Here is a 27,024-nt window from a genome sequence, read left to right as displayed (position 1 = left end):
TATACATTTATTTGGTTTTGGATCTGATGTTGTGTTTTAGGTGTTTTTTGTCAAAGGGTAAAAATATGTCGACTAGGTACCTATAGGTCATACCAAATACATAAATAAATAACTGTCAATCATCATTCTTGCTCGAGGAATCCTTCTCCCATCAATTGTATAAAAATGCATAGGTACCTACCTTACCACGCATAACTGTTAACTGCAGACGTATAAGTTACGTTTGAATAAAACTAGTTCTTGCATCACGCACTGTTGTTATGCATGTATTAATCAATAATCATTTTAACAATACAGAATTCTCATTTATTCTATTTAGATAGCCATCTGAAATAATTAAATGTTAGTAACAAATGTTGCCAAAGGACTTTTTAAATTCTATTTTCGATTACTCCACCGTATTGATCAATATTTACCAACACCAATAAATGCAATTGATTTTTAATAACAATACAATTTTTAGTCATTCACGTTCCTCGATAGTTTACCAACAATATTAATAATAGCAATGAAATGGTTTAGTAACTCTTGTTCACGTTTACTTCAATCGCCTAAATATTATAACCCCCATAACTTGCGTAACACCTGTTATCAATACATCATCCATGGTTCAGTAATCATTGCATAATATAACCTCAGAAAACTTAAATTGATTCACGGTCATAGTTTTCACCGAAAATCCATTTTAGCGTTAAAGTACGCTTTCTAGGCGGAGTTGGGACGACAGTGCATCGCTGGCTTTGACCGCGCGCGCCCGCTTGAGCAAATATCATTGTTTGCTTATTCTTATTTGCAATCTACCGACTTCGAAAGGTATAAAAGAAAAAAATACAGCGCTTGCAGCAGTGATGAAGTTACTTTGGTTGTTGTTAGTTGTTGCGGTGGCCGCTCAGCTCGATGATAACATCGAGGAGGAGGAGCTGGAGGAACCTTATAATGAAGAAGATTATGAGCATTCTAGAGACAAAAGAAACTATGACGAACATTCTAGAACCAGACGAGATATAGATGATGGCGATCCTTATGAAGAGATTTTTAGAACGCGCCGGGATATTCATGAACCTTTTGAAGAATATTCTAAAAGTGAGATAAATGGCGATTATGAAGAGAATCATAGGACACGGCGTAATGTGCACGAAGGTCCGTTTGAAGAGCATATAAGAGTGAAGAGATGTACATACGAAGACGTCCCATTAAGCCGTGTTCGTCGCTCAGTAAGAACTCCTCGCCAAGTCCATCAATATGAAGTCCATGAGTTTACGGATGGGGAAAGTTATCCTTCGCCTCCTTATGAAGAAATGTTAGCGGCTAGCGCTGAACATTACCATAAAGTTTACGCAGCTCCGAATACGAGGCCAGATGTGAGTGTGCCTGTTGTGTATCGTCCTGTGCCGTCTGTGTTGTCTCCTGTGCCATATAAACAAGCTCGTCAACTCCACCCTTTCCAAGCTCAACCTTTGTACACTCAAGCCCCTGTCCAAGCGTCATACGCTAAAATCCAAACGCCTCAATCCCAATATTCTCAAAATTTAGTTGCAAAGACTCAAGTACCCCAATATTCTCAAAATTTAGTTGCAAAGCCCCAAGTCCATCAACTCTCTCAACCTTCGAATCCTGTAGCTCAAACCCACCAGCAACCATTCTTGGTTCCAGTTAAATCTTCTATCCAAGTAGCTGACGCTCCTAACTCCTTCCAAAGTCCCTTAGGCATTATCCAAGCGAAAGTCCCGCTTTCCTCAGAAGTCGCTGTAGCTACCGTGGAAGAAGTCCCGCTGCTGAAGGATCAGGTGGAAGCAGCAGCCGTGGTCAAGCATCACCAGCATGCGACGGGACACAAGCAGGGTGGGGGTCATGCGAAACATGCGCATCATGACGCGCATAAAGGCGGAAAGGTATGTTGTGTTTTGTGTTTAGCTTAAGTGCTTCATTAATTTTGCACCTAATCGTACATTGCTGTCAACTTCATACAATTTATAAGTAGGTACAGTCGCCATCAGATATATCGGAGCGGCCAAGGCGCTCACAAATATCTGAGCACGCCTCTATTGTCAGGGCGTCAGAGTGCGTGTTCAGATATTGTGAACACCTCGGCCGCTGCGATAATTATATCTGATGGCGACTGTACTTAATCCTCGTATGACCCTAGCCAATTCTTACGCTTTTGAATTTGGAACTTTCTTTTATTTCTATAAGGGCCACTTGCACCATCCCACTAACCCGTGGTTAGCCGGTTCAACCTGGAATTACCATGGTTACCAGGGGCCAAATTCGACATGTACAACTGTCAGATTTCGCATCCACGTCAAATCAACAGTTGATTTTATTGCATACTGAGTGTTGATTCTATCAACGGTGGATAATATCATTTGGTACAACCAAAACACCACTCTAAACTAAGGGTGGTTCGGTTTGGTTTGCTTCTCATCCTAACTGTGGATTGTTAATGTCAAATTTTGACATTGTACGTATTCGAGAACTTATGATTTTTCCCACATCAACGGGAGATCAACACGATACGTCAAACGTCGCTTGTCGAATAGGGGTCCAGTACAATTTGACATTTGGTTAAGGGTTTAACCGGTTAACCCCGGGTCAATGAAATGGTGCAAGTGGGCCTAAGAGTTCATAACTCGAATTTAATTTCTGCCGCCTTAAGAAAAAAAACCATAACTAACAAAAAGTAAGTTTCGAGAAAAAGCCAAAAAACTTTGCACTCCTCTTCAAATAGGTTAAATTCAAAGTACAAAGTTGAAACTTTTGTTAATGAACAAAGTAATTGTGTAGAATTTTTATGCGTTGTAAATTATTCGATTATCTATTTATTTAAATAAGTAATTTAGAAAAAACAGTTACTGCCTCGTGATATAAATAAAATAAAAATATCTTTACTAACATTAAATGACATAAGTGTGTACTTATGGTTTTTATGTTAGTTCTGCATTATGATGTCTAAGAAATAAAAACACAAGTACACAGTTGTGCTTATGTTACTGACCGATCTCGAAGCTGAAAAAGCACAATTGGGTACTTTATGTTTTTTTTGCTTATTTAAAATTATAAAAATATGATTTATCTCGTTAAAGGAGTTATTAAAAATACGATGAAGATTCAGAATTATTTATTTAAACCAAATAAACAGATATTTTTAGAGATATTTGATTAATAATGTAATATAAAACTAAAAAAATGCACAATTAGATTGCACTACCTAAGTACATATGCTATTAGGGACCTTTAAAATGTCATAATGTAATACAAAACTGAAATAAGGTAGGTACAAGTAGATTGTACTAAGTACTAGTCCTTAATTTATTGAGATGCTGCTGATATTTGTGGCTAGACATTATTTTCTTGAATGTCACATCTGGCCATAAGAAGCAACCGTCTGCTCCTAGACGACTGCCGCATCGTTAGTAATCTGATAACCAAAACAAAAAAACGCACCCACAGCCAAGAAGTAAGCACAAACAGCCTTTGCATTCTAGAATAAAATATGGTTAGAATGAGAATGTTAGATACAGCTCAAACACTCAGAAAATTATCAATTTTATTCCATTATAACAAAACTTGCAATCATAAAAATAACAACAAAGCGATACTCATGAAGCAAACAATGAAAAATAAAAAGTCGGGAAATGCCTGTTTCATGAACAAGCATGACATTGGGCGGTGTATCCCATACTAAAATTAAGCCATGTGCCAATGTAAAACTGTAAGTGTTATTTTGCAACATACATAAAGCTCGGTGGTGCCGGAGTGATCACACATAGACCGATACTTTAAGCCACGTTATTTTAAGCCATTGTACCTTAAATTTGTGGTTAGGGTTATAATATTATGATTTAGTCTCAATAGACAAGTTACTTAACACCAATATACGAGTAAATAAAGAGATAATGTTAATTCCAGATACGCATAGGTATACATTTGAATACGCGCCATGCCTTAACGTAGGTACCTACTAGAATGACCGCGACAAATACCTAAAGTTATTCAAAAATATAGGCAAAATCTGGAATACGCGACGAGATGAGAAACGTAACATGGATATAAGTATACTTACACTTACACTTACACTTATTTTTGACACTTATTACAATCACGTATACACATTAACACTTCTAATATTTTTTGAAGTCGGCACAGGAGTAAATAATACGTGCGTCGTACGCGCAACCTCTTCCGAAGGAAAGTAACCAGGAGTGAACCGGCCAAAATCTGTCCTTATAGGGGACCGGAGGGGGACTACCTACTAGCCTGATAAAGCATAACTGACCACAACGTTTAATAAATAAAGCACAAGTTTACTTTTTTTGCAACCGACACTAAGCAGAAAAAGCATAAGGAAGAGTCATACAAGATAGAAAAAACATAACGTACAACTTATGTTTTTTCAGATTCCCAGAGTTATGATTAATAATTATTTTATACTAACAAGAATGAACACTTCTGTCAACTTATGGGTTTTTTACATAGAAATTTTATAGAAAACCAATATTATGGTTTTTCTTCTTGTGAAATAATTGTTGGGCTCAAATTCAAGGCAAAGGAAAAAAACACAAGTCGTCAATTTAGTACTTTTCTGTCTATGAATATATACTTATGCTTTTTCTTTCTCAAAAAGGCAGTAACTTTACCAAAATGGTGTGTAGTTATGCTTGTCTAAATCGTGACCTGTCAGAGATAAAGAAATAACTGCTAGATAGAAAAATCACATTTTTTTTCCTGATTTCGAGGGTGTCAATAACTCAATTTCGCAAAAATTGTCACTTATGGTTTTTTTTCTTAAGGCGGCAGATTTGTACTTGTACGCCCCGACTTACGAGGTTAAAACGCAAAATTGTATCGAGGTGACAACTGACTCCGTACTGAAGCTATGTGAAAAATACAATAAACACTACTTTAAAATAACCTTGCTGACTGTTCTTATATGTGAAGAGTTCAAGGGTAAATGATGAAAGTATATTATAAAACACACAACACACAACACTAGTAACTATGTACCAAACTTGTTACTAACATAATATGGGACTAGTCCTGAAATAAATATTATTCATTAATTCATTCGTTCATTCATAAAACAGTAAGAAATAAGATAAAAACAAACTCCCTTCTTCTATGCTTAGAATATGTGTAGGTATGTGTGTGTGTGTATATATATATATATATATATATATATATATATATAGTTAACAAAAACCGGCCAAGTGCGAGTCGGACTCGCGTTCCAAGGGTTGGAACCGTCCGACAGCCGACCGACCATACATAAGTCCGACTCACACTTGACTGCACATTTCTGATAGGTTTTCCTGTCATCTATAGGTAAAGAACTATTTTGTGTAGGTATATATTTCAAAATTTTAGACCCAGTAGTTTCGGAGATAAAGGGGGGGTATGGTAATTTTTTGGCTATTTTCTTAAATAACTCCAAACCTATGTATTTTAAAATTATAAAAAAAACATGTCCATCTTTGGGTCACTAATTTACATATGTGTACCAAATTTCAACTTAAATAATTAGTCCAGTAGTTTCCGAGAAAATAGGCTGTGACAGACGGACAGACAGCTATAAGGGTACTATAAGGGTTCCGTTTTTTCCTTTTCATGTACGGAACCCTAAAAACGTATTAAATAAATTGCTTTACATTGATAATACACTAATTATGTTCAAACAATTAACCACAACATAATAATTAATTGGTCTACATAATTACTCAAACTTCTAAACAAATTACAAATAATGAATAAATAAAAATAAATAAATAAATATTATAGGACATTTTTACACAAATTGACTAAGCCCCACGGTAAGTTCAAGAAGGCTTGTGTTTGTGGGTGCTCAGACAACGATATACCTATTATCTATAATATACCGGGTGTGGCCTCTAATACGAGCAAAAAATGTAACTGTAGGCTGTACTCCTCATACTGACCAACATTTGTTCAGCAACTTTTAAAAATAACTTGTAGTTTGATTTTTAAATACATTTTAAAGTTTTTTCTAAGACGCAATGTATTGCGAATTTTGTTATATTTAAGGCATGACAAGCAACGTCAATCACAAATGATATGGCATGGCGATGGCGTCCATTGAAGATTTATTTTGTATGAAAAATAGGAAGTCTAAATACTTCATAATTTTTAAAAGTTGTTGAACAAAAGTGTCACCGTTTGAGGAGTACAATCTATGTTTTAATTATTTGCTCGTGTTACAGGCCACACCCGGTATAAATACTTAAACACATAGAAAACACCATGACTCAGGAACAAATATCTGTATCATCATACAAATAAATGCCCTTACAAGGATTCGAACCCGGGACCATCGCCTTCATAGGCGGGGTCACTACTCACTACCCACTAGTCCAGAACGGTCGTCAGCCACCAAAATCTCAAATGAAATGAAATGAGTCAGCAAATCTTACGTTAAATTACAAATTCCAATATAGATTGTGTACCCGAACTGGTCACACATATTCAGGAAGGGCTTTAATAAGCTTTCTTTAGCTATACCTAGAAGTAATTATAGGAATTCCATATTTATATAGAGTAAGAATGGCCCAAAAACACGACACCAAAAACATTTTAGAAAGACTTTTCTTAGGTAGGTACTTATTGCATAGTAAATACACAGTACACATATTTACACTCATTAAAAATTAAAACGAAAATCAATTAATAAAAAAAATATTATCTTTAAAATATTCTTCTTTAACTTTGTAACACAAACAGAAACGTAAATTAAAAAACAGAAAGGAAAATAATTATGGGCCCTGAAGGGAGTGTTCCTTTTTAAAAATAGAATAATGTTTTTTTTTAATGGGTCCCTTAAATGTTTTCCACCCTGTATACAAACTATTGACACTTGCCGACCCAATTTTTCTTATTCTGTCATTTAGTATTTTGTAAGAAAGGGATAAAACATAAATGAACTACTTACGAGTAATTGAGTTTAGCAAAAGTTAATGAATAAGGGTGATAGTTTATTCACAATTAAGTTTCGTTTATATAATTTCGAACTGCTTGCCCGCTTAGTTACTTCTGTAAGTTCTGACGCTGACTATATTAGACTACTATAGTACATTGTGCAACATGGGGCGTAAGTTAAATATTGCAAACGAGAGTAAGTTAAATCGCGACGGCTTGCCGGAGCGATTCATAGACTCGAGTTTGCAATATTATTACGCTCCTAGTTACACACAATGTTTTTCGTCACACTTGCGATACAAAAATGAAGTATAAAGACAAAAAACCGGGCAAGTGCGAGTCGGACTCGCGCACGAAGGGTTCCGCACCACAATGCAAAAAAAAAAAAAAAAAAGCAAAAAAAACGGTCACCCATCCAAGTACTGACCCCGCCCGACGTTGCTTAACTTTGGTCAAAAATCACGTTTGTTGTATGGGAGCCCCATTTAAATCTTTATTTTATTCTGTTTTTAGTATTTGTTGTTATAGCGGCAACAGAAATACATAATCTGTGAAAATTTCAACTGTTTAGCTATCACGGTTTGTGAGATACAGCCTGGTGACAGACGGACGGACGGACGGACAGCGAAGTCTTAGTAATAGGGTCCCGTTTTACCCTTTGGGTACGGAACCCTAAAAACTGTTAATTATGGCACTAGAAACTTCATAACTCCCTAGGGAAAACACTTTTTCTATAACTCCCGCTAAACCTGCGTGCAATTCCACATTTACTGAGCGAGTGTGATGAAAAAATATTAACACTCCCTTTTGCCTTAGTTGCCTTAGGCCCACTTGCACCATTCCACTAACCCGGGGTTAAGCGGTTAAACTATTAACCTAGTATCAAATTGTATGGCTGCCCATGGCAACTCCTGGTTTAACCGGTTAACCCCGGGTTAGTGGAATGGTGCAAGTGGCGGGCCTTAGTTTTATAAATTCTACGCAGTTTTTCAATTATACCGTAAACGTCCATCATACAACAAATTGATGCAAAGCAATTTGACCCATATTGATCTGTAATAAGTGTAATAACACACGTCTGATACTGAGTCACAAGAACCCAAAGTGAGTTAACATCACACGTGTGACACTAGGACGCTCCACGGATTAATAATACGTCTATAAAATACAGTAGCCTTACCATGACATCTCGCTCGCACTAATATGCGAGTACGAGCAAAATGCTTAGAAAGTAATTATAAGTTACGCATATGCTAGCGAAAATGTCAGTGTCAAACTGGTGGTAGCCGTACCGCTCGCGCCTGCGCTTGTATCTCTCGTAATAGACGCGTTTTGTTAGAGAGTGAACCTTCTGTTCCTAGGACTAAGTATTAATTATTCTGTGGTCACGTTGAAATTTTGGTATCTTTCCGCATAGAGTTAGACCAAGAAAAGTCTGCAGTGATTTTGATAGCCTACGCAGTGCAAGCGTTATTTATTCGTCATAATTTGATATAAGTTTGACGTTTAAAATAACACTTGCACCGCGTGGGCTATCAAAATCGCTGCAGACTTTTCTTAGTCTAACTCTAGTAATTCTCCTAAGTTAGAATGGTGTATTATTCTGTAGCTGTTGAGCTTTTTCAAGAGAAATGCTTTTAGAAATGCAAAACAAATGTGACGTCACTCAGAATGCTAATATTTTGATCCACAACATTTTTTTGATATGATTCCCAGCTTGAGTTAATCCATCGAACGACGGCCATACAACAAATTATAAATTGTATGTATACAGATGTCAATCACAATATAAAAATTAACGATGATTAACTCTGGCCAACGTGGGACTCAAACCCACATATTTGGATTGCCGGTCCAATGCGTTACCATACAACTTAAACCAGATAACATGTTTGTTTTGTTGTATGTTAAACAGATATTAACATACAACAAATTGATGCAAAGTAATTTGATCCATTTTGATCTGTAGTACCTAACACACATTAGATATTGAGTAGCTACGACCCAAATTGAGTTAATTAGTATCACACGTGTGATACTAGGGTGTTCCACGGGTTAAAAGTCCTTAAACCAAACTTTAAATACAAGATCATATATCATTGTTTATATTATTCATTAATAATATCACATGTAAGCACGTTATTGTAGTACCTTGCTACCAAAATTTATTTCGCGCACAATAGTAAAACAGCACACAATTTGCACATCGAACATGACATTTCTTTGACTTCGACTTTAATCTTCCAGAGTTCCAGTGGCTTTAAACATGATCACCATGTAGACAAAGGTGCTAAGGGCTTCAAAACGGATGAGCTCCATCGTAAAGAATATGAAGAAGCAGAAGGAAAGAAGAAGAAACACCATGATAAAGCTGATCATAAGGGCAGCCATGAGGAGGAGGCTCATGGACATAAGGGCTCCAAGTTCGATGAGAAGAAGGGGCATAAGAAGGGACATAAAACTAAAGGTAAGTCTAGATGATAAAAGAGCTCATTAAAATACCAAAGGTATCTAATATTTCTCATTAGAAAGTGATGACAAAAATTGTAGGTGAGGTTATTTTAGTGTTTTAAACCAACCGTGGCAGGAAGTGTCGTGCTGCGATTGGACTTTACAGTCATAGGAAAAGGTGTGCCGCACCTCCGATCTCTGACAGCGCACATACCTCTTCTTAATAAACTGTCGCTGCAACAATCATCTGTCAAGACGCTGTGGCCAAACCATTATTAGTGATAATAAAAACCATTTATTTACATAATTAAATATACAGAAAGTACCACTACGTAAACACTAAATTAATAAATAACTACCTTAAATCGGAAATAGGCCCTTGACACTTTGTACCAAGGATGCTGACGGTATTTCCTCGTTGTATCGCAAATATCGCAATGTTATGCGAGGAAGCCGCCAGCTCTTCGGTCACCAGTTACGTCAACCAGACGCTTCTCGATTTCTGCAATAAACATTTGCGCGCTGGGATCCCATGGACCCAGTCAACCATTACTTATTGTGGTTGAATCATACGGTTGTTGTAAGTGGTGGGATAAATCATACAAGAATGAAATTAATTACATATGAATGAACACTATTGATAAAAAAAAACCGGGCAAGTGCGAGTCGGACTCGCGCACGAAGGGTTCCGTACCATAAAGCAAAAAAAAAAAACGGAAAAAAATGCAAAAAGAAAACGGTCACCCATCCAAGTACTGACCACGCCCGACGTTGCTTAACTTTGGTCAAAAATCACGTTTGCTGTATGGGAGCCCCACTTAAATCTTTATTTTATTCTGTTTTTAGTATTTGTTGTTATAGCGTCAACAGAAATACATCATCTGTGAAAATTTCAACTGTCTAGCTATCACGGTTCGTGAGATACAGCCTGGTGACAGACAGACGGACAGACGGACAGACGGACGGACGGACGGACGGACGGACGGATGGACAGCGAAGTCTTAGTAATAGGGTCCCGTTTTACCCTTTGGGTACGGAACCCTAAAAATGGTGAATTGAAAATAGCGATGGCTAATATACCCGACGTAATGACGGGTGCTTATAATATATCTGTTGCGAATTTTGCGATACCTTTTTCCAATCTTATCATAATGTGATAAATTTTAAATTACTTTGCGACCTACTTCCATAGTTATAGTTATACATTATCATCTATTGCAACCAGCCCAAGGCCATTGCATTGTGTCCACAAAAACTACCACAGACTGGCAATAAAAAGAAAACTTACAAAAAATGTAACGAGAGGTTACTAACCGATCTTCATTGAACTGGCACTTTTTATTGACTGTGAAGTATTGTCCACAATTTAAACTGAATTCTAAACTTTATTGCAAAGATATTAGGTCCACCAATGGGAGTTACACTCACTTCCTACCATCTGAGATGCATTCGTTTGACCACGAGATCTGGTAATGATTTATTGGTAGATGATTAGGTAAATCACAAGTAGCCTATCCAAATGACAATCACTAACTCCTTATAAAACAAAACCCCCGCCGCGTCTGTCTGATGTTTGTGAGTATGTATGTTCGCGATAAACTCAAAAACTACTGAACGGATTTTCATGCGGTTTGCACCTATCAATAGAGTGATTCATGAGAAGAGCATTTAGGTATAGGTAGGTATTTGTTTAACCTGTGCGAAGCCGGACGGGTCGTTAGTCATTTTATAAATATTGACTTATATTATATCCCTGTCTGTTTTGACATTTTTAATCACTTTGTTTGTATACACTTAACCACTCCACAAACATTTTACTGTTAAATAAATAAATTATTATCAGTTGAGTTATAGCTATAAACAAGATTTTGACCTCATCATCATATCAGTCAAAAGACGTCCTTTACAGGACTTAACCTTCCGAAAGGATATCAATATCCATATAAACTTATCTTCTGCTACCCTCATTCTGTGATATGTTATGTTTAAGTAGACTTGAAGTGCCAATATTTAAAACATATGAACATGTCACCTTTTCGGGTATGCATGCAAAAAATATTTTGGTTCTGGTACCTACTTACATACTTTATTACGCTGTACCGACAAGAGCCCAGCTTTTAAATTGAATAATGATGATGATGATGATGATATTACTGGTAATAATTCAAGTCTCCCGGATTTCCTTTAACTCATGCATTTTCTCTCGGAAAGCAGCATCTGTTCTATGAAGTCGATTCTTTCGGTTAAAACTTATAATTTATATCAAACGAATCAGGAAATTATTTTGAACACTAAACCGCAAAACGAAAACCCATAATTTGCCACAAATCGTAAACAAATCACACTTAGATCGATTTGCAGAGAAAGTTGCGCTTGCGCAAGATTATTGTTATTCACGGTCTTTTGTCGCTTGACCTCGGTTTTAATAAAATAAATAGGTATTTAGAACATTTTACGACATAATGTGTCAGTTTTCATGTGACTATTGGTTTTGTATGTACGTATGTATGTATAAACTCTTTATTGTACAAAACACAAATTACAAAATAAATAAATTGTTATTAATAAATTGTTGTTTATTACGTCGATTAATCAAATTCAAACAATCGAATCTCAACAATCTGTTGACGTAATGTTTCATTAAAATTGAATCTAATGTTATTAGCGATAATGTGTTTCTTGTTACTTTATTCGTTTTGTTGTTGGTTATGTTGATTGAGATTGAGATATTATTTATTGATAAATTCATGAATAATTATACACGTCACAAAGCTATATTGATTGATTGTTGACGTAACGGTCTCATTGGATGAAAGTTAATAATTTAACCTAATTATTATCTTTCATCTAATCAGAATACATTAGAAATTACAAATTACTTAGGGCGTCCGCTAGCTGGCGGGGTTGCACGGAGCGGGTGAGCGGGTTAACGAAAAATAGTAAACTATGAGCAACGCTAAAGGCTCCGTCACACAGGTGCGTTTTGCGGGCGGCGAGTGAGCGGGCGCGCCGCTTTTCCATATAAAACGCTCACGCCCCGCCCTGTGTGACGGAACCTTAACTGGCGCGGACGCGTGCGACGGATTTTACCTGCAATGATGAGCACGTGCGTGCACCTAAGTCAAATGTGTAGGTAATTGAGTTATTTTGTTACACCAAGTAGACTTGCAAAACAAGTGTCTCATTGGCCGGGTGCAGATTTCTTCTAGGAAAAACGAGCACGCTTGATATGGCGGAAAAGTAGTGAAGTCGCGGCTGTGTTTTTGACAAATGTCATTCGTCTCAGTCACATTCTTAGTAATTTTCTCATGTTTGTTGGTAAAATTGACCTCTAAATGTTAATTTTGAATGATTTATATTTGAATTAGATTTGTAATATTTTACAGTTCATATTTTCCTTGCCTTTGTGTGGTGGAAAATACTAAATGTCACTCGATAGCAAATTTTGTTTAACCCTCGCCTCCCGAGGCCCGCCTTGACAACATTGCCCAATTATAAAACAAATAACTATTTTATAATTTCTTATTCAATGGTAATTTCCTTCTCTTCTCTTCTAGGCTACCACAACAAATACCACAAAGACGAGTTTCACAAAGAGCACAAGTTCTACGACGACTTCCACAAGAGCGGCGAACACCACCGATACGGCAAATTCAACGCGAAACACGCCAGCAATGAGAGCGGGAAGAAGAAGGCGCATCATGTTAACGCTGGACATGACTTCGTTGAACGAGGCAAGAAGGGATACAGGTGAGTGAGATGAAACATACGAAATAGTAAAGGCAGGAGCAGGACAGCGGTAATAATCATGCAAGAAATGAGAGCGGGAAGAAGAAAGGACATCATGTTAACGCTGGACATGACTTCGTTGAGAGAGGGAAGAAGGGATACAGGTGAGTGAGATGAAACATACGAAATAGTAAAGCCAGGAGCAAGACAGCGGTAATAATCATGCAAGAAATGAGAGCGGGAAGAAGAAAGCACATCATCTTAATGCTGGTCATGACTTCGTTGAGAGAGGGAAGAAGGGATACAGGTGAGTGAAGCAAAACATACGAAATAGTAAAAGTAGGAGCAAGACAGCGGTAGTAAACACGCCATCAATGAGAGCGGGAAGAAGAAGTCACATCATGTGAATGCTGGATATGGCTTCGTTGAGAGAGGGAAGAAGGGATACAGGTGAGTGAGATGAAACATACGAAGTAGTAAAGGCAGGAGCAAGACACCGCTACCGCAGTAAACATATGCCAGCAATGAAAGTGCGAATGAAGAAAAGACATTATGTTAATACTGGATATGACTTTGTTGAGAGAGGGAAGAAGGGATACAGGTGAGTGATATGAAACATACGAAATAGTAAAGGCAGGAGCAAGACAGCGGTAGTAAACATACCAGCAATGAAAGTGCGAAGAAGAAAAGACATGTTAATGCTGGATATTTGCTATACTTCGTTGAAAGAGGCAAGAAGAGATAAAGGTGACTAAGAGAAAATATACGAGGGAGTAATGAGACAGCGTATCATGACGCTGTACATGACTTCATTGAGAGAGGATACCATAAGTACTTTAACAAAGTTATAGCCATCTTACTGCCTTTTGTGGGCAGTTGGCAGCCCACTTCCCTTGCACCTAGAATTAGGTATTCATTCGTCTCAGGGAAATGACTTATAGTCATGGATGCTTTCTCTTGCTAATACAATATTTTTCTCAACAGCAACAAGGGCCACCTGGACGCGGACCACAAAGGCCACAACGGCAAGCACGGCCACGAGGAACACCACGAGAACCACTCCTCACACGGCAAGAAAGGGGGCAAGGAGGGAGGCTCGCACTGGAAATATGCGAAGAACTAAAACCTTCAATGATGTTGCGGATATTCTTTTAAATGCTTTAAAGTTAATCGGAAATTTGAAGAAATTTTCATTTTGGAAAATTTCGTTGCCAATGGAATTTAAAAAGCATTTAGAAGAAATAGCTATTTTAGAAAGCTTTCGCCGGCGCATCAGAAACCATGCCATGATATAGGGCTATATAGTTTTTAAGGCAAAAAGACACCTTGATGCGTGATGTAATAATAGGCTTGAATTGAAATTGAAATCGTTTATTGCATATCACATAGGTATAGGTGTTCTTAAATATAAGCTGTTCATGTGACGCCTTTTTAGGGCACAGCAACATAGTTCCACATAGGACAACATACGCAACAACTTCAATTATCCGCGTACGCTGATTTTAATGTGTGAAATTTTATGCAATATGTCACACCGCTTGATGTGACAGCTGACATATGATTTCTTATATTAAAACTAGCTTCATGCATTAGTATTTAATGTAGCCCGGCTTTATCCTGAATCCTGGATCACTGCGACTGCCATTCTCTGGAAGTTTCATCTTCTAGCCCACGCGTCGAAACTTAACAACAAGACAAATGCAATTTTGATTTGTCAAAATAACGATTCACATTAGAATGGAATGGGAGACTTTTTATAGGCCTCTGGGCTGCTAGAGGATAAGTAAAAGGTTGTGACACCAATTGCCAGTCGTTTTAATAATCAGTATTATATGAGTTGAATTTAGGGATGTGATACTTTAGATCTATTGTTACTTTTTCTTGAGAAAATATTTATAAAGATTCTTTCTTCCACCTTCTAAGCTCTAATGCATAGGTGGGTCAAAATTATTTTCGTTGTCTTGTTATTGACTGACTACTACTCTGTCACACTTCTATTTTTGTCTTTATCAAATAAAAGAAGAAGAGTGCTTTCTAACTATGGATTATAATTCTCATGAGAAAAATTAAAAACTCAACTTTACGTAACGAAATTTCACCCCATACAAAAAGCTCCACTCCGTCACATTTTTGCGGTAAAAAAATAAGACACCGAAAAGAATAAAAGAATAATAATAAGTACTATGACTAAATATTGAAATACTTGTCAAAGAAAAGTACGAACAAGTTAAAATAACCAATAGTCGTACAAAATAGACCAGAATAGAATAGAGTAGAATAGATTGATCGACGGTAAAATAAACAGACATCGAAACCCACTTAACACTCAATAGAAAAAGTGTATCAAATAGTTTAAACGGTTATATCAAGTGACGCAACCGAAAGACCGAAACGAACTACCGTCGCAACCTAATTCGAGAAGTTACTTTGTCTCACTGAACTTTAACTTGGCAAAACTTAACCTTAGTACGCACACATTAGAGTTGTTATTTGCGTGAACGAAATTGCTTTATACAGTAGAAACGCATGAAATCAGTCCAGCCCGTGTGAAATTCAGTTCCGTGGGTTTATTTATTGTATAGTATATTCTTATTTCATCAGGAAGTGAATTTTAACGTATTTAAGATGCTGGCAAGAACTAAATATTTACTATTATATGATGACAATGACATACATAGATACCTACTAATTTTAAACACATACGTGGCGTTCTTTATAAGGAATCATACTGTACTTTTTGATGCCATAAGGAATCTTTGTAAATAGGAAGCCATTTAGGTATTCGACTTTCTTTTATAAAATAGTTTTGATCATGATAAGAATTTTTTAATCAATTACTTAAATCCTTTTCATTGTCGACATCTTTAATTCCTATGATATATTTTCTTCCAACAGTTTTTAATTCAATAATTTTCTTTAGTATTATCATGTTATTATCAGCATCTTAAATACCATCAGATATTGTAAATAATGTTTTACCATTAATTGTACATACCAGTATTATTATATTATTATTATTTAGATTATAAAAAATATGCTAATAATGATATATTCTCGCAGACCTCAATGCAGGAAACTTCGTTTTGCATTTTTATACAAATACCCCCATTTTATCTAAGTTACAGAAGTAGTGCATAATTGTTTTCCATCGTATTTTCTCCTTTAAACGTCGTAATCAGCATAAAAACCTACCGTTAATGTAAGAATACGAAAAATATTACATATTTCATATTTAATTACTTACCTCTTCATCAATATAACACGTTTATTTTTTAATATTCAATATTGAAAATTCTGTTCTTAATAAGTTGACTGAATGGAACGGAATAGCTGCCAAACGCCCATAGATATAATATACTTAAAGACGACGTCTAACCGAGCTGTCACTGTTACCAATTTTGTTTAGTGTACGATTAACAATGTTTTTCTTATTTTTTCGCAACTGTATTAAAAAACGTCGTTCGATACACGTGCGGAAATGTCATTCTTCACTCGTCCCGAGTCTTGCCACTCGCCTGCGGCTCGTGGCAAGATAGCTCGGTACTCGTGAAGTAATGACATACCTTCCGCACTAGCATCGAAATGTACTATTATTTGGAATATTTGCAAGTTACTGAAAACTTGATGTACCTAGTTATCTACCTAAAATTAGCCACAAAATGCAGTAGCAATATTGTAGCTGTATTTTGGGATAGATTAAGTGGGAAGCCTGGGAAAAACTCATATTTCAATGTGTATGTATAAATTTAATTTTTGAACAACCGTTTTATACTAACAAACAACAGTGAAATAACATATTACGAATATATTATAAAAGTATGTTGACTTGTTTGAATAAACCTGAGAATATGAAAGACTGTGGATATAAAATTTCTTTAATTGTAATAAGAGTTTATGAATTATGTGTAGGTGTTTAACGTTTTTATACATTTTGTCATTACTATTTTACTTGGTGAAAATAAATGAATAAGTTTTTGTTACCTGTTTTTATTATCTTATCAAAATCCAAAAAAAATACATTACATTTCAAAGTTAATAAAAAAAGTAAGTTTACTACAACTAATAATCGACAAGCTTCCTGATTTGGAATAGATTTTGTACAGAATTCACAATTTCGGTTTAGAGAAAAATTACGACGAGAGAGATAGTTAAGGCCAATATATTTTTTTACATACTTTTTTTATTTAAAAAAATACTCATCGTCGTTATCACTGAACTAAACACATCAAAACGTCAAACGAGAATGAAGAAACAAAATGGCGCCTCAAATCTTCCTGGTACAGTCGCCATCAGATATATCCGACCGGCCAAGGTGTTCACAATATCTGAACACGCACTCTAACACCTTGACAATATAGGCGTGCTCAGATATTTGTGAGCACCTTGACCGCTCCGATATATCTGATGGCGACTGCATAAACAGAAACACTCCTAACTGCTGCACATTGGTGGGCCTTATTACAAAAGGCATAAGGTCCACTGATGTACAGTTATATAACAGTGTGGACGACTTAGAGGATATAACCAACGGAGACGCCATGTCTATAATTTTCGGTACAAAATAGTCTGCCGTTTTTTGCGGGGGAGGGGCACATCAAATATATACGTAACGTCAACATAGCCATGTCAGATTAACGTCAGTCCATACATGTGTTTGACATGTGGTTGACCATTGGCCGCCTTTTTTCGACAGAGGGGAACGCCTGTTAATGGCCACTCCGTTGGTTATATTCTCTAAGGTGGGCGATGATGGTAGATGCGCTCGCTATTTTACTTCACCATACTTCTGGTAAGCACGGCAAGGCAGCTGCCTCCTCCTGCACAAACTTCTTAATGTAAATAGTGCAGTCGAGATGAGGGGCGCGAGGGTAGAAAATGCTCTGACCGAAGCTGTCCACAAAGTCGGCGTATTTCATTGACCACTCCTTCGTCATTCCGCAGCGCTCACATACTCTTTCACTGAAAAGATGAAATTGATTTTCTATTAAAGGAAAAAACTGAAAAATTTACGCTTCCGGCAGGACAGGACTTGGACCCGCAATCTCCGCAATCCGTGTGTGTGCCACCACCAATTGAGCTACTAAGCTAATTTGAGCAAATTTTTCCATTTTTGCCTTTGAATTTGGAATATCGCTCTCAAACGTATTCTGCTTGTTTAAACATTGATGAATAGTACATTATTGTCGAGGCTCGGAAGTAGCTACTTGCAGGCTGAGGATTCGTTTTAAACGGACGACCTTGGGAGTCCGTTTAATTGAATCCGAAGCCAGCAAGTAGCAAAGAATATAATACTCACTAGGAGAAGAACGGTAACTCCATACAAAAAAATGTCCCCAACCGTTTATACGTTTATACTACTGGCGCCCTCGATGTGTACCAATGGAACTAAAGTTAGCAACCGGTTTAGCCTGGCGGGTATTGGTATTATAGGTATATAGTAATTATGTTGATAAACATATTTGTTATCTTCATATCACGAAATATATGAAAGATGCAAATATTACCCCTTGTTTGTGGTATTATCTATTGATTTAAATAAAAGGCATATTTATGTTTATAACATTGTATTATGTTTTACATATAGAAATATACACTGAAAATTAAACCCTGACAACTTAATAAAAATAGACATTAATAAAGCGCATTCACAAAGTTTTCAGTATTATACAAATAACATTAGGCATGCCTACCTATTACACTTTACACACAGATACACTACACTTTACACACGGCATTTTACACAGATTTCTAACTTGTATTCATACATTTCTTCACGGTTAATTAATACGCTTTCCAGATGCGTTATGACTCGGTTCCTTCTGAACCCACTAAAGCTGTATAAATTTCACTCTGGCTGCTTCAACAGCCGTTGCTCCGCATTTAGCACATTTTCTATGTGCATTGCTGTAATCCATGTAGGTACAGACTTACAGTCTTAAGTGGTTGTACCGCTACGTTGTATTTATTATTTAAAGATTTAATAAATAAAATGTTCGTTATGAACTTTAACCACAGCAGTTGGACAGTCATTGACAAATATATTTTTTTATTATGGTGGGTAGACGTACCTACCCTCCATATATTTTATGAACATTGATAAAGACAGTTGGAAGCAAATATTCATTATAAAACTTAATCGCGTGTAATTAAGTTTTAAGTCCCGTTTTATGATTAATTATGTATAAAATTCGTGATAATTTAAATCAGAGTTGGGAGCAATGTTGCTGTAGAAAAATGTTTTTGTTTTTATTACTCGCAACTTTTTCTCGGAGGCCAACGCACACATAGAAGCTTCAGGCGCACACATGCGCAATTATTTGGGGACATAACTTTCTTAGGAAGTGAACAGGCCTTGGCAAGTAGCCTTCCAGCCGAGTCATATATAGTGCTTTTCTCAAAAATGGTGCAAGAAATATAAATATCATAGAAATATTTTACAAAACCAACGTTCTTACGTATATATTTTCACAGAAAAAAGCCCTTGCCGCTTTTTTATTTTATTAATAAAAAAAACACAAGTGTATTTTTCTGCCGAAAATACCCCAACCTATTTGAGACAGCTAAATAGTCGCGGTACTAATCATCTGTTTGGCTGTTTAATGGGCACTGCCTTCATTTGATATGGTCATTTCAACTTTTAAAAAGTTTGGAACTCGACAAATAATGGAGTTTGTATGCAACATTGCAGTCCCAAAATCGAGACTGCAATGTTTTTAACTTTTTAATTTTTGACTGACCATAAACTACGCGCTTCGCGACCAATTTTTTAAACGGCAAAGTCGACTTTGTCGTCCATTTTTGAGAAAATATAATTGCTGTACAATCAGCAGCAGATGTTGCTAAGCGAGCGAGGTGTTCAAAATTACTTTGACGCTCTTATTCTGTAAACAATAAAGTCGCGTCAAGATCATTTTGAACACATGGCCCGCTTAGCAACTTCTGCGGCTGACTGTCATGATTTTGTGGATTTGGAACTACCTACGTAGTGAGAATAAGATTGCCATCATGATCTTTAGCCTAATTGCTCATGTTGGCTATGTTTTTTTCGTTTCAGCAATGAGGCGTCTTCCATTAAAGCAATTAACAACTCCAACAATGGCCCCAGGTCACTCTTCCACATATGTGCAAGGTTATAATATAGTACAACAATAAAATGTCCTAGAACTTAACACCTAGAACCCCCTCTTTCTTCTTTCCTTTTTTCCTCTTGTTCTTAGACCTAGAACTTTTTCGGTACCTACATGTTAACATATCCTTCAAGAACCTTGTTATAAAATTTAAAAAAACATGATATTTTCGCTCCCGGGCACGCACTTCCATCTCGCTCACGCTTAGGGTAACAAACGATGGAGCACCTGATATCCTGCCCAGCGTGCCCGCATGCCTGCTCGGAGCAGGATCTCCGTGATGCGACAGACAGGGCGATAAATGTCGCTACCTTCTGGTCCCGTACAGTTTGAAACCATCGACACGAGAAGAAGAAGGGTAACATTCCATTTCCAACGACAGCTGCACTGCTGTCAATTTTACTATGGAAATTGACAATGACAGCGACGCAATCAGTACCGGTAGTGCAGCTGCGGTTAGAAATGGAATGTTACCATTACGCTCAATGAGAGTGAGAGAACACGAACTTGGGCCAATGGACTTACACGTAGGAATTAGTGCAGATGAGCTGTATGAGCGGGTGCCGCAGCAGTAGGGCTTCCTTAAGCGCGTACTTCAGTAATAACGTCGCTACACCCTGGCTCGTCACATCTAAAGCTGTCGTTAACACCTCGATCTGAAACAATAATACCGGACAAGTGCGAGTCGGATTCGCCCGCCGAGGGTTCCGTTCTTAATGTACAGCTTTTTACCATCGATAACGAGCAAAGCCAAGGACGGACGGACAAACGGACATGGCGAAACTATAAGGATTCCTAGCTGACTAGGGGACGACGGCGTTGGCGAGATGACTTCGACGCCTTTGATAGAAACTGGTGGGAGACGGGTCAAGACCGGGATACGTGGAAAGGGAGGAGGGAGGCCTTTGCCTTGTCCCACACTGGACACTCTTCTTCTTCTCTGTCGTATCGGTCTTGACCATACATCGTTATCGCGGGAGCAAATATAAATTTATTAAAGAAGTGGTAAAACAGACTGCCCGTTTAGTAAAAACAGACCTTTCTGCCTACACATTATAAGCCTCCAAGAAGTTCATCATACATAGCACGAAGTTTTTGTTGCATAATGTTCATAAATCTTGCTTTACACTCTGTTAGTAAATAATGACCCGGAATCGACATATCAAATAAATATTCATGATTTATTTTGTACAACATTATTTAATTTTTGTTGATCTTAAGTGATTTTCGTAATATACGACATAAATTTTCTCTATGTTTTCTACTCTTAATCTGCGGCGTCGTGCAGTAAATATCCATTTTAATTGGCTAAATGATCTTTCGACTGCTACTGTTGTAATGGGTGCGTTTTTAAAACGACGGAAGTAATCAAATGTAGAACGATATATCGTTGAATCTAGTACTATCTCCTTCTCCGATATCAGTTCACACATTTTTTTCATAACTTCATATCCGGCATTTTTCTGCAAAACCACTTTGAACTTTTTTAAAATCTGTTTTCCATCTTTATTCAAAATTAATTTGGATATATGTTTGTATGTATTTTGTACTATGGTCAAACTTTCACTAAGAGATAGATTTTGGCACTGCAGTTTATTTATAGCATCTGGTATTACTTGCAGATACTTTGCTATGAAATTTACATCTTTTCGAACTTTTGCACTGAGTAAAGATTTTTTTGCTTTGACGATGCACTGTGCGTCTGAATTACGAAATGTGTCTATAACGCTTTTTATTTCATCAAAATACTTGTTGTAGTAAGTGGTAGCCTCGATCCATGTTCCCCAGCGAATAATTGTTGGGTTTGGAGGCAAAGGAATTCCATTAAACATTTCTCTTAATGCTTTTACTCTTTTCGGAGATTTGCGAAATACTTTCTTTACATTTGAAATTAATAGGTTAACTTCTGGAAAAAGAACACGAACTTGATCGGCAACTCTGTTAAGAGCATGGGCTAAACATGTAACATGGACAATGTTCGGAAAAAGTGTTTTCAAATTTCTGCCAGCTTTCAACATATACCCCACACCATCAGTCAATAACAACAACACCTTGTCATGCTTATTGTGACCAGGGCCCCACAAATCATCCAGGGCATTTTTTACAGTATTAGTTATACTGATATTGTTCGTTTCATTTAAACATTTGCTTGACAGCACGTGTGGAGTTCCAACATCATCTTCAAGCATAGCACCTACTATAACGTTAGCGATTTGACGACCTATAGCATCTGTGGTTTCATCAACACTTACATATATATACGCGTCTTTTAATTCGTCTCTAATTATATCCATCTCTTTGTCGTATAATTCATTCACGCAAGTCTGCCTCAGCAAACATTCTGAAGGGACCTGAACAGTTTTTTCAAATTTTCCAGATACACAATCTTCAATGAAATTTTTAAATACAGGGTTCTCTATTTGAGACCACGGTATGTTACAGCTTACTAGAAATTTTGTCAGTTCCAACCTAAAATCTTTTTTGAGAGAAGTGTGTCTTTCAGAGTTAAAATGACGTTTCACGGAAGATTTAGTTTTACAAAAACTAATATTGCACTTCGAGCAAAATAGATTTGTATCGCGAGCCTCTAGCTCAGGATAATCCTGTATAAACAACCCCACAAATTCATCACATGTTATTTTCCTTCGAGGCATTTTAAAGGCAACTTCTATTTGATTATGTTGTTACAAATAAAGATCAGTCAAGATTGACAAATGTCTAAATTGACTGATAAGGTTGCGTACCTAATAGGTAATCTTTTTAAGTACCAATCAAGTCAAGTATGGAGGTAAGATAGCATTGATATTCAATAAAATAATTATACATTTTAAGGTCGTAGGTATAAACGTTTCTCTATACGAATGTCATTTCTGTTTTTGACTGTTTTTATAATCTTTCAGTATTGTCAAATCGTATTTGCTCCCGCGTTAACGATGTATGGTCTTGACAGAGCGGTCGTGGTCACGTTTAGGCGTCCGCATCGGTACTAGAGGCGGACACAGCTCTTCGCACGATCTCCCGCCATCTCTCCCTGTTGGCAGACTGTCTAGCACAGTCAGATACGCGGTTTGACACTCTAGGATCATAGAAATAAATAAAAACCCATACCTCGTAAATATAATCGACATTGTATTTCTTCCACAAGTTGGAACTGGTGTAGCAGTGGGAGTAGAAGTACATGCGGCTGCGCTCTGGCACCGAGGGTGTCGCATCAGCCCATTCCTGGGAAACAATCGCATAATGGCTCCTCTACACGATGGGCCAACGCCGGCCACTCCAAGGGACGCATTTATGCATTAGAGGGAGCAAGTGATATTGCTATCTCATTCTACCGCATGGCTGCGTCCCTTGGAGTGGCCGGCGCTGGCCCATCGTGTAGAGGAGCCATAACCTTTTAACCGCCGTTGACTGAAATACAATAAGACGTACAAAATCGGGCTCATTTCGCCGCGGTCTGATATATAAGACAAAACTTCCTGTATGTAACTTCGTACCGCCGGAGACACAAGCACGCTCGATAAAATTTTTTATGGTGGTTAAAAGGTTAAAATAAGATAAGCAGATGTATGTATGTATGTAGATCTATACCTAATGTATTCGGTACGGAGCGACGGCAGCTGCTGCTGCTACGAACTTGGAGGAATCCTTGATGAATTCCTTGATAGTTGTAGCCTCATTGCAATAAGGCTACTACAGCTATAGTAGCATGACAAATACGAACGTATCCGAGAAAATACGACGAAAAACAATTATGCACTACATCTGTACCTATGCCAAATTCGAGCTAAGTCAGATAAAGACAAACGGATACCTCTAGCTCCCTCGGCTCCCAAGGAAAGATCTTATTGGCGACGAGTACGCCAATTAGATTGCATTCTCCTGTTCGCTCCATTGGCCTCATGGCTAAGAATCGATCGCCTAGAAACAGTCAATAATCGAAACTATATTGAAAACCATAGTTCTAGCGCTTTATTGTTGCTATTTAATAATTGACCAAGCGTTAGCGAAGTTCTCCGTTTCAGCCTCGTTAGGTACGATCGCTTCAATACAATTTTGTGAGATTTTACATTGTTAGGTTAGAAATTATAATGGAGATGACACCTGCCACCTTATATACCCATCGAGTTTATTAAATACTATAGTGTTGGGCGGGACATGTTGCTAGGCAGAGTAATGGCAGGTGGACTAAAATGTTAACAGAATGGAGGCCGCTTTCGGATGAAAGAAGCGCCTGGCGCCCGTTGGCTCGTTGGGTGGGCATCTGGAACATTGCGGATCACTTCTGGATGATCTTCATGATGCTCAGGATCGGGACAAGTGGCGTACTAGAAGAGAGACCCTATGTACAGCAGTGGGCGATAAAGGGCTGATATGATATACTTACTTTCTTACTGCTGTGGCGCAACGACCCGAAGTGGATCTTAGCCTCCGACACCAAAGACCGCCATGCTACTCTGTCCAAAGCCGCTTCTGTCCAGTCGACGGCGCCGAGTTCGCTAAGTTCTTTCTACACTTCGTCTCTCCAGCGGTACCTAGGTCTGATATGGTATAGTTAGTATTGACTAACCAGTATAAGCGAACTTATCGGTCATGATCCTGATGTAGTCATTATCCAGGAACATCCACAAGGAGCAGACGCTGGGTTCTCTGGACCAGTAGTGTTCGTATAGGAAATGGGTGATGAGGGGCCCTGTCGATTGGTCTCCGCGCATTACCTTCGTGTCACAGATGTCGAAGCACTGGGGACAAGACCGATTTATAGGTTTATTGTTTAACTGAGGCGGTTGGTAAGAATTTAAGGGGCTCCCATAGGGTTTTGACAAGATTTGAGCCGTTACTACGTTTGCACTACAGATAGAATTATAAGACAACGGCTATTGGTTCTTCAATCTTACCTATATCTAACTACATTATAGTCTGCCGGCATTTGAAAGAAATGAATGCTTATTTTTTATATTTTTTTAAACATGTTTATCTAAAAAAAAAACACTTTTTTTGTAAGACGATTGCTGTGAAAGATCTAACATAGGTATACGAAATCTACATATTTGAGTTCGTCTTGACAGCAGGATTTTATGTGTTTAATTATTTTTATAATATAGACAGTATACCTGTGTTGTGGGTACCTACTTAGACAACGCGATGTTGTCTAAGTAGGTACCCACAACACAAGACATATTGAGCTTACTGTTATAGTCAATTTGTGTATACTTTATGAATATTTAATAGTATCACTTAATATATTCTGATTTATATTATGTACAGTCAGCAGGAGAAGTTGCTAGGCGGGCCAGGTGTCCAAACTGATCTTGACACGTCATTATTCTTAAGAGAATAAGATCGTGTCAAGGTCAATTTGAACACCTCGCCCGCTTAGCAACTTCTGCTGCTGACTGTATGTCGAATAAAACTTAGATCCCTTTTACAGCCAGCAGCAGATGTAGGGAATGCAAATCGGTTATTTTCGGTTATTAACCGAAGCCGCGGTTATTTCCATACAAAAAATAACCGATTTGCATTCCCTAAGCAGTTGCTAAGCGGGCAAGGTGTTCAAAATTACCTTCACGCGCTCTTATAGTCTTAACTATGCGCTTAATAATAAAGTCGCGTTAAGATCATTTTGAACGCCTCGCCCACTTAGCAACTAGGTATTGCTGCTTGTACTAGAAAGTCACCGCGTAACTTCTTTGGCCACCCCCTGTTATAATTGGTAAATTTTTCCATAGCCTGAAGTATTAAGTATGAACACGCTTAGCTAAATATAAAAGTAACATTCATCATCATCATCATCATCTCAGCCATAAGACGTCCACTGCTGAACATAGGCCTCCCCCTTAGGGGGGGGTGAATGCCATAATCGCCACGCTTGGCAGGCGGGTTGGCGATCGCAGTCGAGTACATCTGAGATCTGTAATTTGAGGGACGCTGCTGCCCGTCCACCGGTGGTCTTGGACGTGGTTTAAGGACATACCCGGGTCCCAAAAGTAACATTACCGGTCTCCTATCAGGATAGTCCAAGTATGCACATATTGAAGGTCTTCTGAATCTTTTGGTAATCAAATTTGTGGAAGGAATACTCTTCAAAGAGGACTTGAGGATAGCAGTTCTTAGAAAATTTAGGCTATGCATTTTTTACTAGTACTAGAATTTAGATTTAAAAAAATTTATTAGGTTAGGTCATTATTTAGAAACTTGTTTTGAAGTAAATTTCAAGTAAAATCTGTCTGAGCTTCTGTCATCTGTCAAAATACTAAGAAGTTTTATTTTAAATGAAGTTATTTTATACGTGAATCTAAATCGTATTTTTGAATTAAATTGTAGAGTATGTGCGGAAAGAGAAGAGTCGTGGCAGAAACGGGAACTAACATTTTAAATTTTATATGGCAATCAAACATTTGACACCTGTCTTGTAAAAAGTAAACAAACTTCTGTCATTGTATATTATTATTCACAAAACCGCAAGTTTTATGTAGAAAATATTTTGAAAACACGATAAAACCGTACATAAAACCACAAGGAAAATTATATTTAACATTGTTCGGTTTTGTCAGCGGGAAGAAAACGGCTAAAAGCCGACTATCGACTTACAAAAAGTCGCGGAACGTGTTTCCGCTATTCGCGGGTATTGACGTTGTATTTAATATTAAATAATTACCTATTTAATAAGCCCCCTAAGTAACTTGTCTCCGGTACATAATCGGTAAGTATATTCATTCAAAATATATTAATTTTCATAAATATGCAGGTCATTCAAGATCTTTAAAATAACTGACAAATAGTCTTGATACTT

The 27,024-nt window shown here is 37.4% G+C and overlaps 2 protein-coding genes across 2 annotated transcripts; one reads left to right on the top strand and one right to left on the bottom strand.

Moving 5' to 3' along the window:
* Positions 1–741: 741 nt before the first annotated feature.
* On the top strand, positions 742–17,083 carry LOC134666729 (histidine-rich glycoprotein-like). The gene is made up of 4 exons (XM_063523971.1): positions 742–1,361; positions 9,175–9,394; positions 12,936–13,128; positions 14,092–17,083. Exons 1-4 carry the CDS (start codon positions 849–851, stop codon positions 14,228–14,230), a joined length of 1,065 nt encoding a protein of 354 aa, XP_063380041.1. The 5' UTR covers positions 742–848; the 3' UTR covers positions 14,231–17,083.
* Positions 17,084–17,882: 799 nt separating this feature from the next.
* Positions 17,883–24,856, bottom strand: LOC134666973 (uncharacterized). Its single transcript, XM_063524283.1, has 5 exons — positions 24,802–24,856; positions 24,046–24,152; positions 23,343–23,456; positions 20,760–20,890; positions 17,883–18,066 (listed from the first exon to the last, which is right to left on the bottom strand). Exons 1-5 carry the CDS (start codon positions 24,854–24,856, stop codon positions 17,883–17,885), a joined length of 591 nt encoding a protein of 196 aa, XP_063380353.1.
* Between the last annotated feature and the right edge of the window lie 2,168 nt (positions 24,857–27,024).

This window comes from Cydia fagiglandana, chromosome 8 (assembly GCF_963556715.1).
Source record: "Cydia fagiglandana chromosome 8, ilCydFagi1.1, whole genome shotgun sequence".
NCBI classification, from domain to species: domain Eukaryota; kingdom Metazoa; phylum Arthropoda; class Insecta; order Lepidoptera; family Tortricidae; genus Cydia; species Cydia fagiglandana.
The sequence above is the reverse complement of the archived record's forward strand: the minus strand, read 5'-3'. Positions and strand labels throughout refer to the sequence as shown.

Excerpts from the sequence above, each read along its gene's own strand:
- LOC134666729 (XM_063523971.1), top strand. The coding sequence starts at position 849 with ATGAAGTTACTTTGGTTGTTGTTAGTTGTTGCGGTGGCCGCTCAGCTC. Across the intron at positions 1,362-9,174 it reads CTCCGAATACGAGGCCAGAT|AGTTCCAGTGGCTTTAAACA; the intron begins GTGAGTGTGCCT and ends TTAATCTTCCAG. Across the intron at positions 13,129-14,091 it reads CGAGGCAAGAAGGGATACAG|CAACAAGGGCCACCTGGACG; the intron begins GTGAGTGAGATG and ends TTTTCTCAACAG.
- LOC134666973 (XM_063524283.1), bottom strand. The coding sequence starts at position 24,856 with ATGTTCCTGGATAATGACTACATCAGGATCATGACCGATAAGTTCGCT. Across the intron at positions 24,153-24,801 it reads CGATAAGTTCGCTTATACTG|GCGATCGATTCTTAGCCATG; the intron begins GTTAGTCAATAC and ends GACTGTTTCTAG. Across the intron at positions 23,457-24,045 it reads GGGAGCCGAGGGAGCTAGAG|GAATGGGCTGATGCGACACC; the intron begins GTATCCGTTTGT and ends ATTGTTTCCCAG.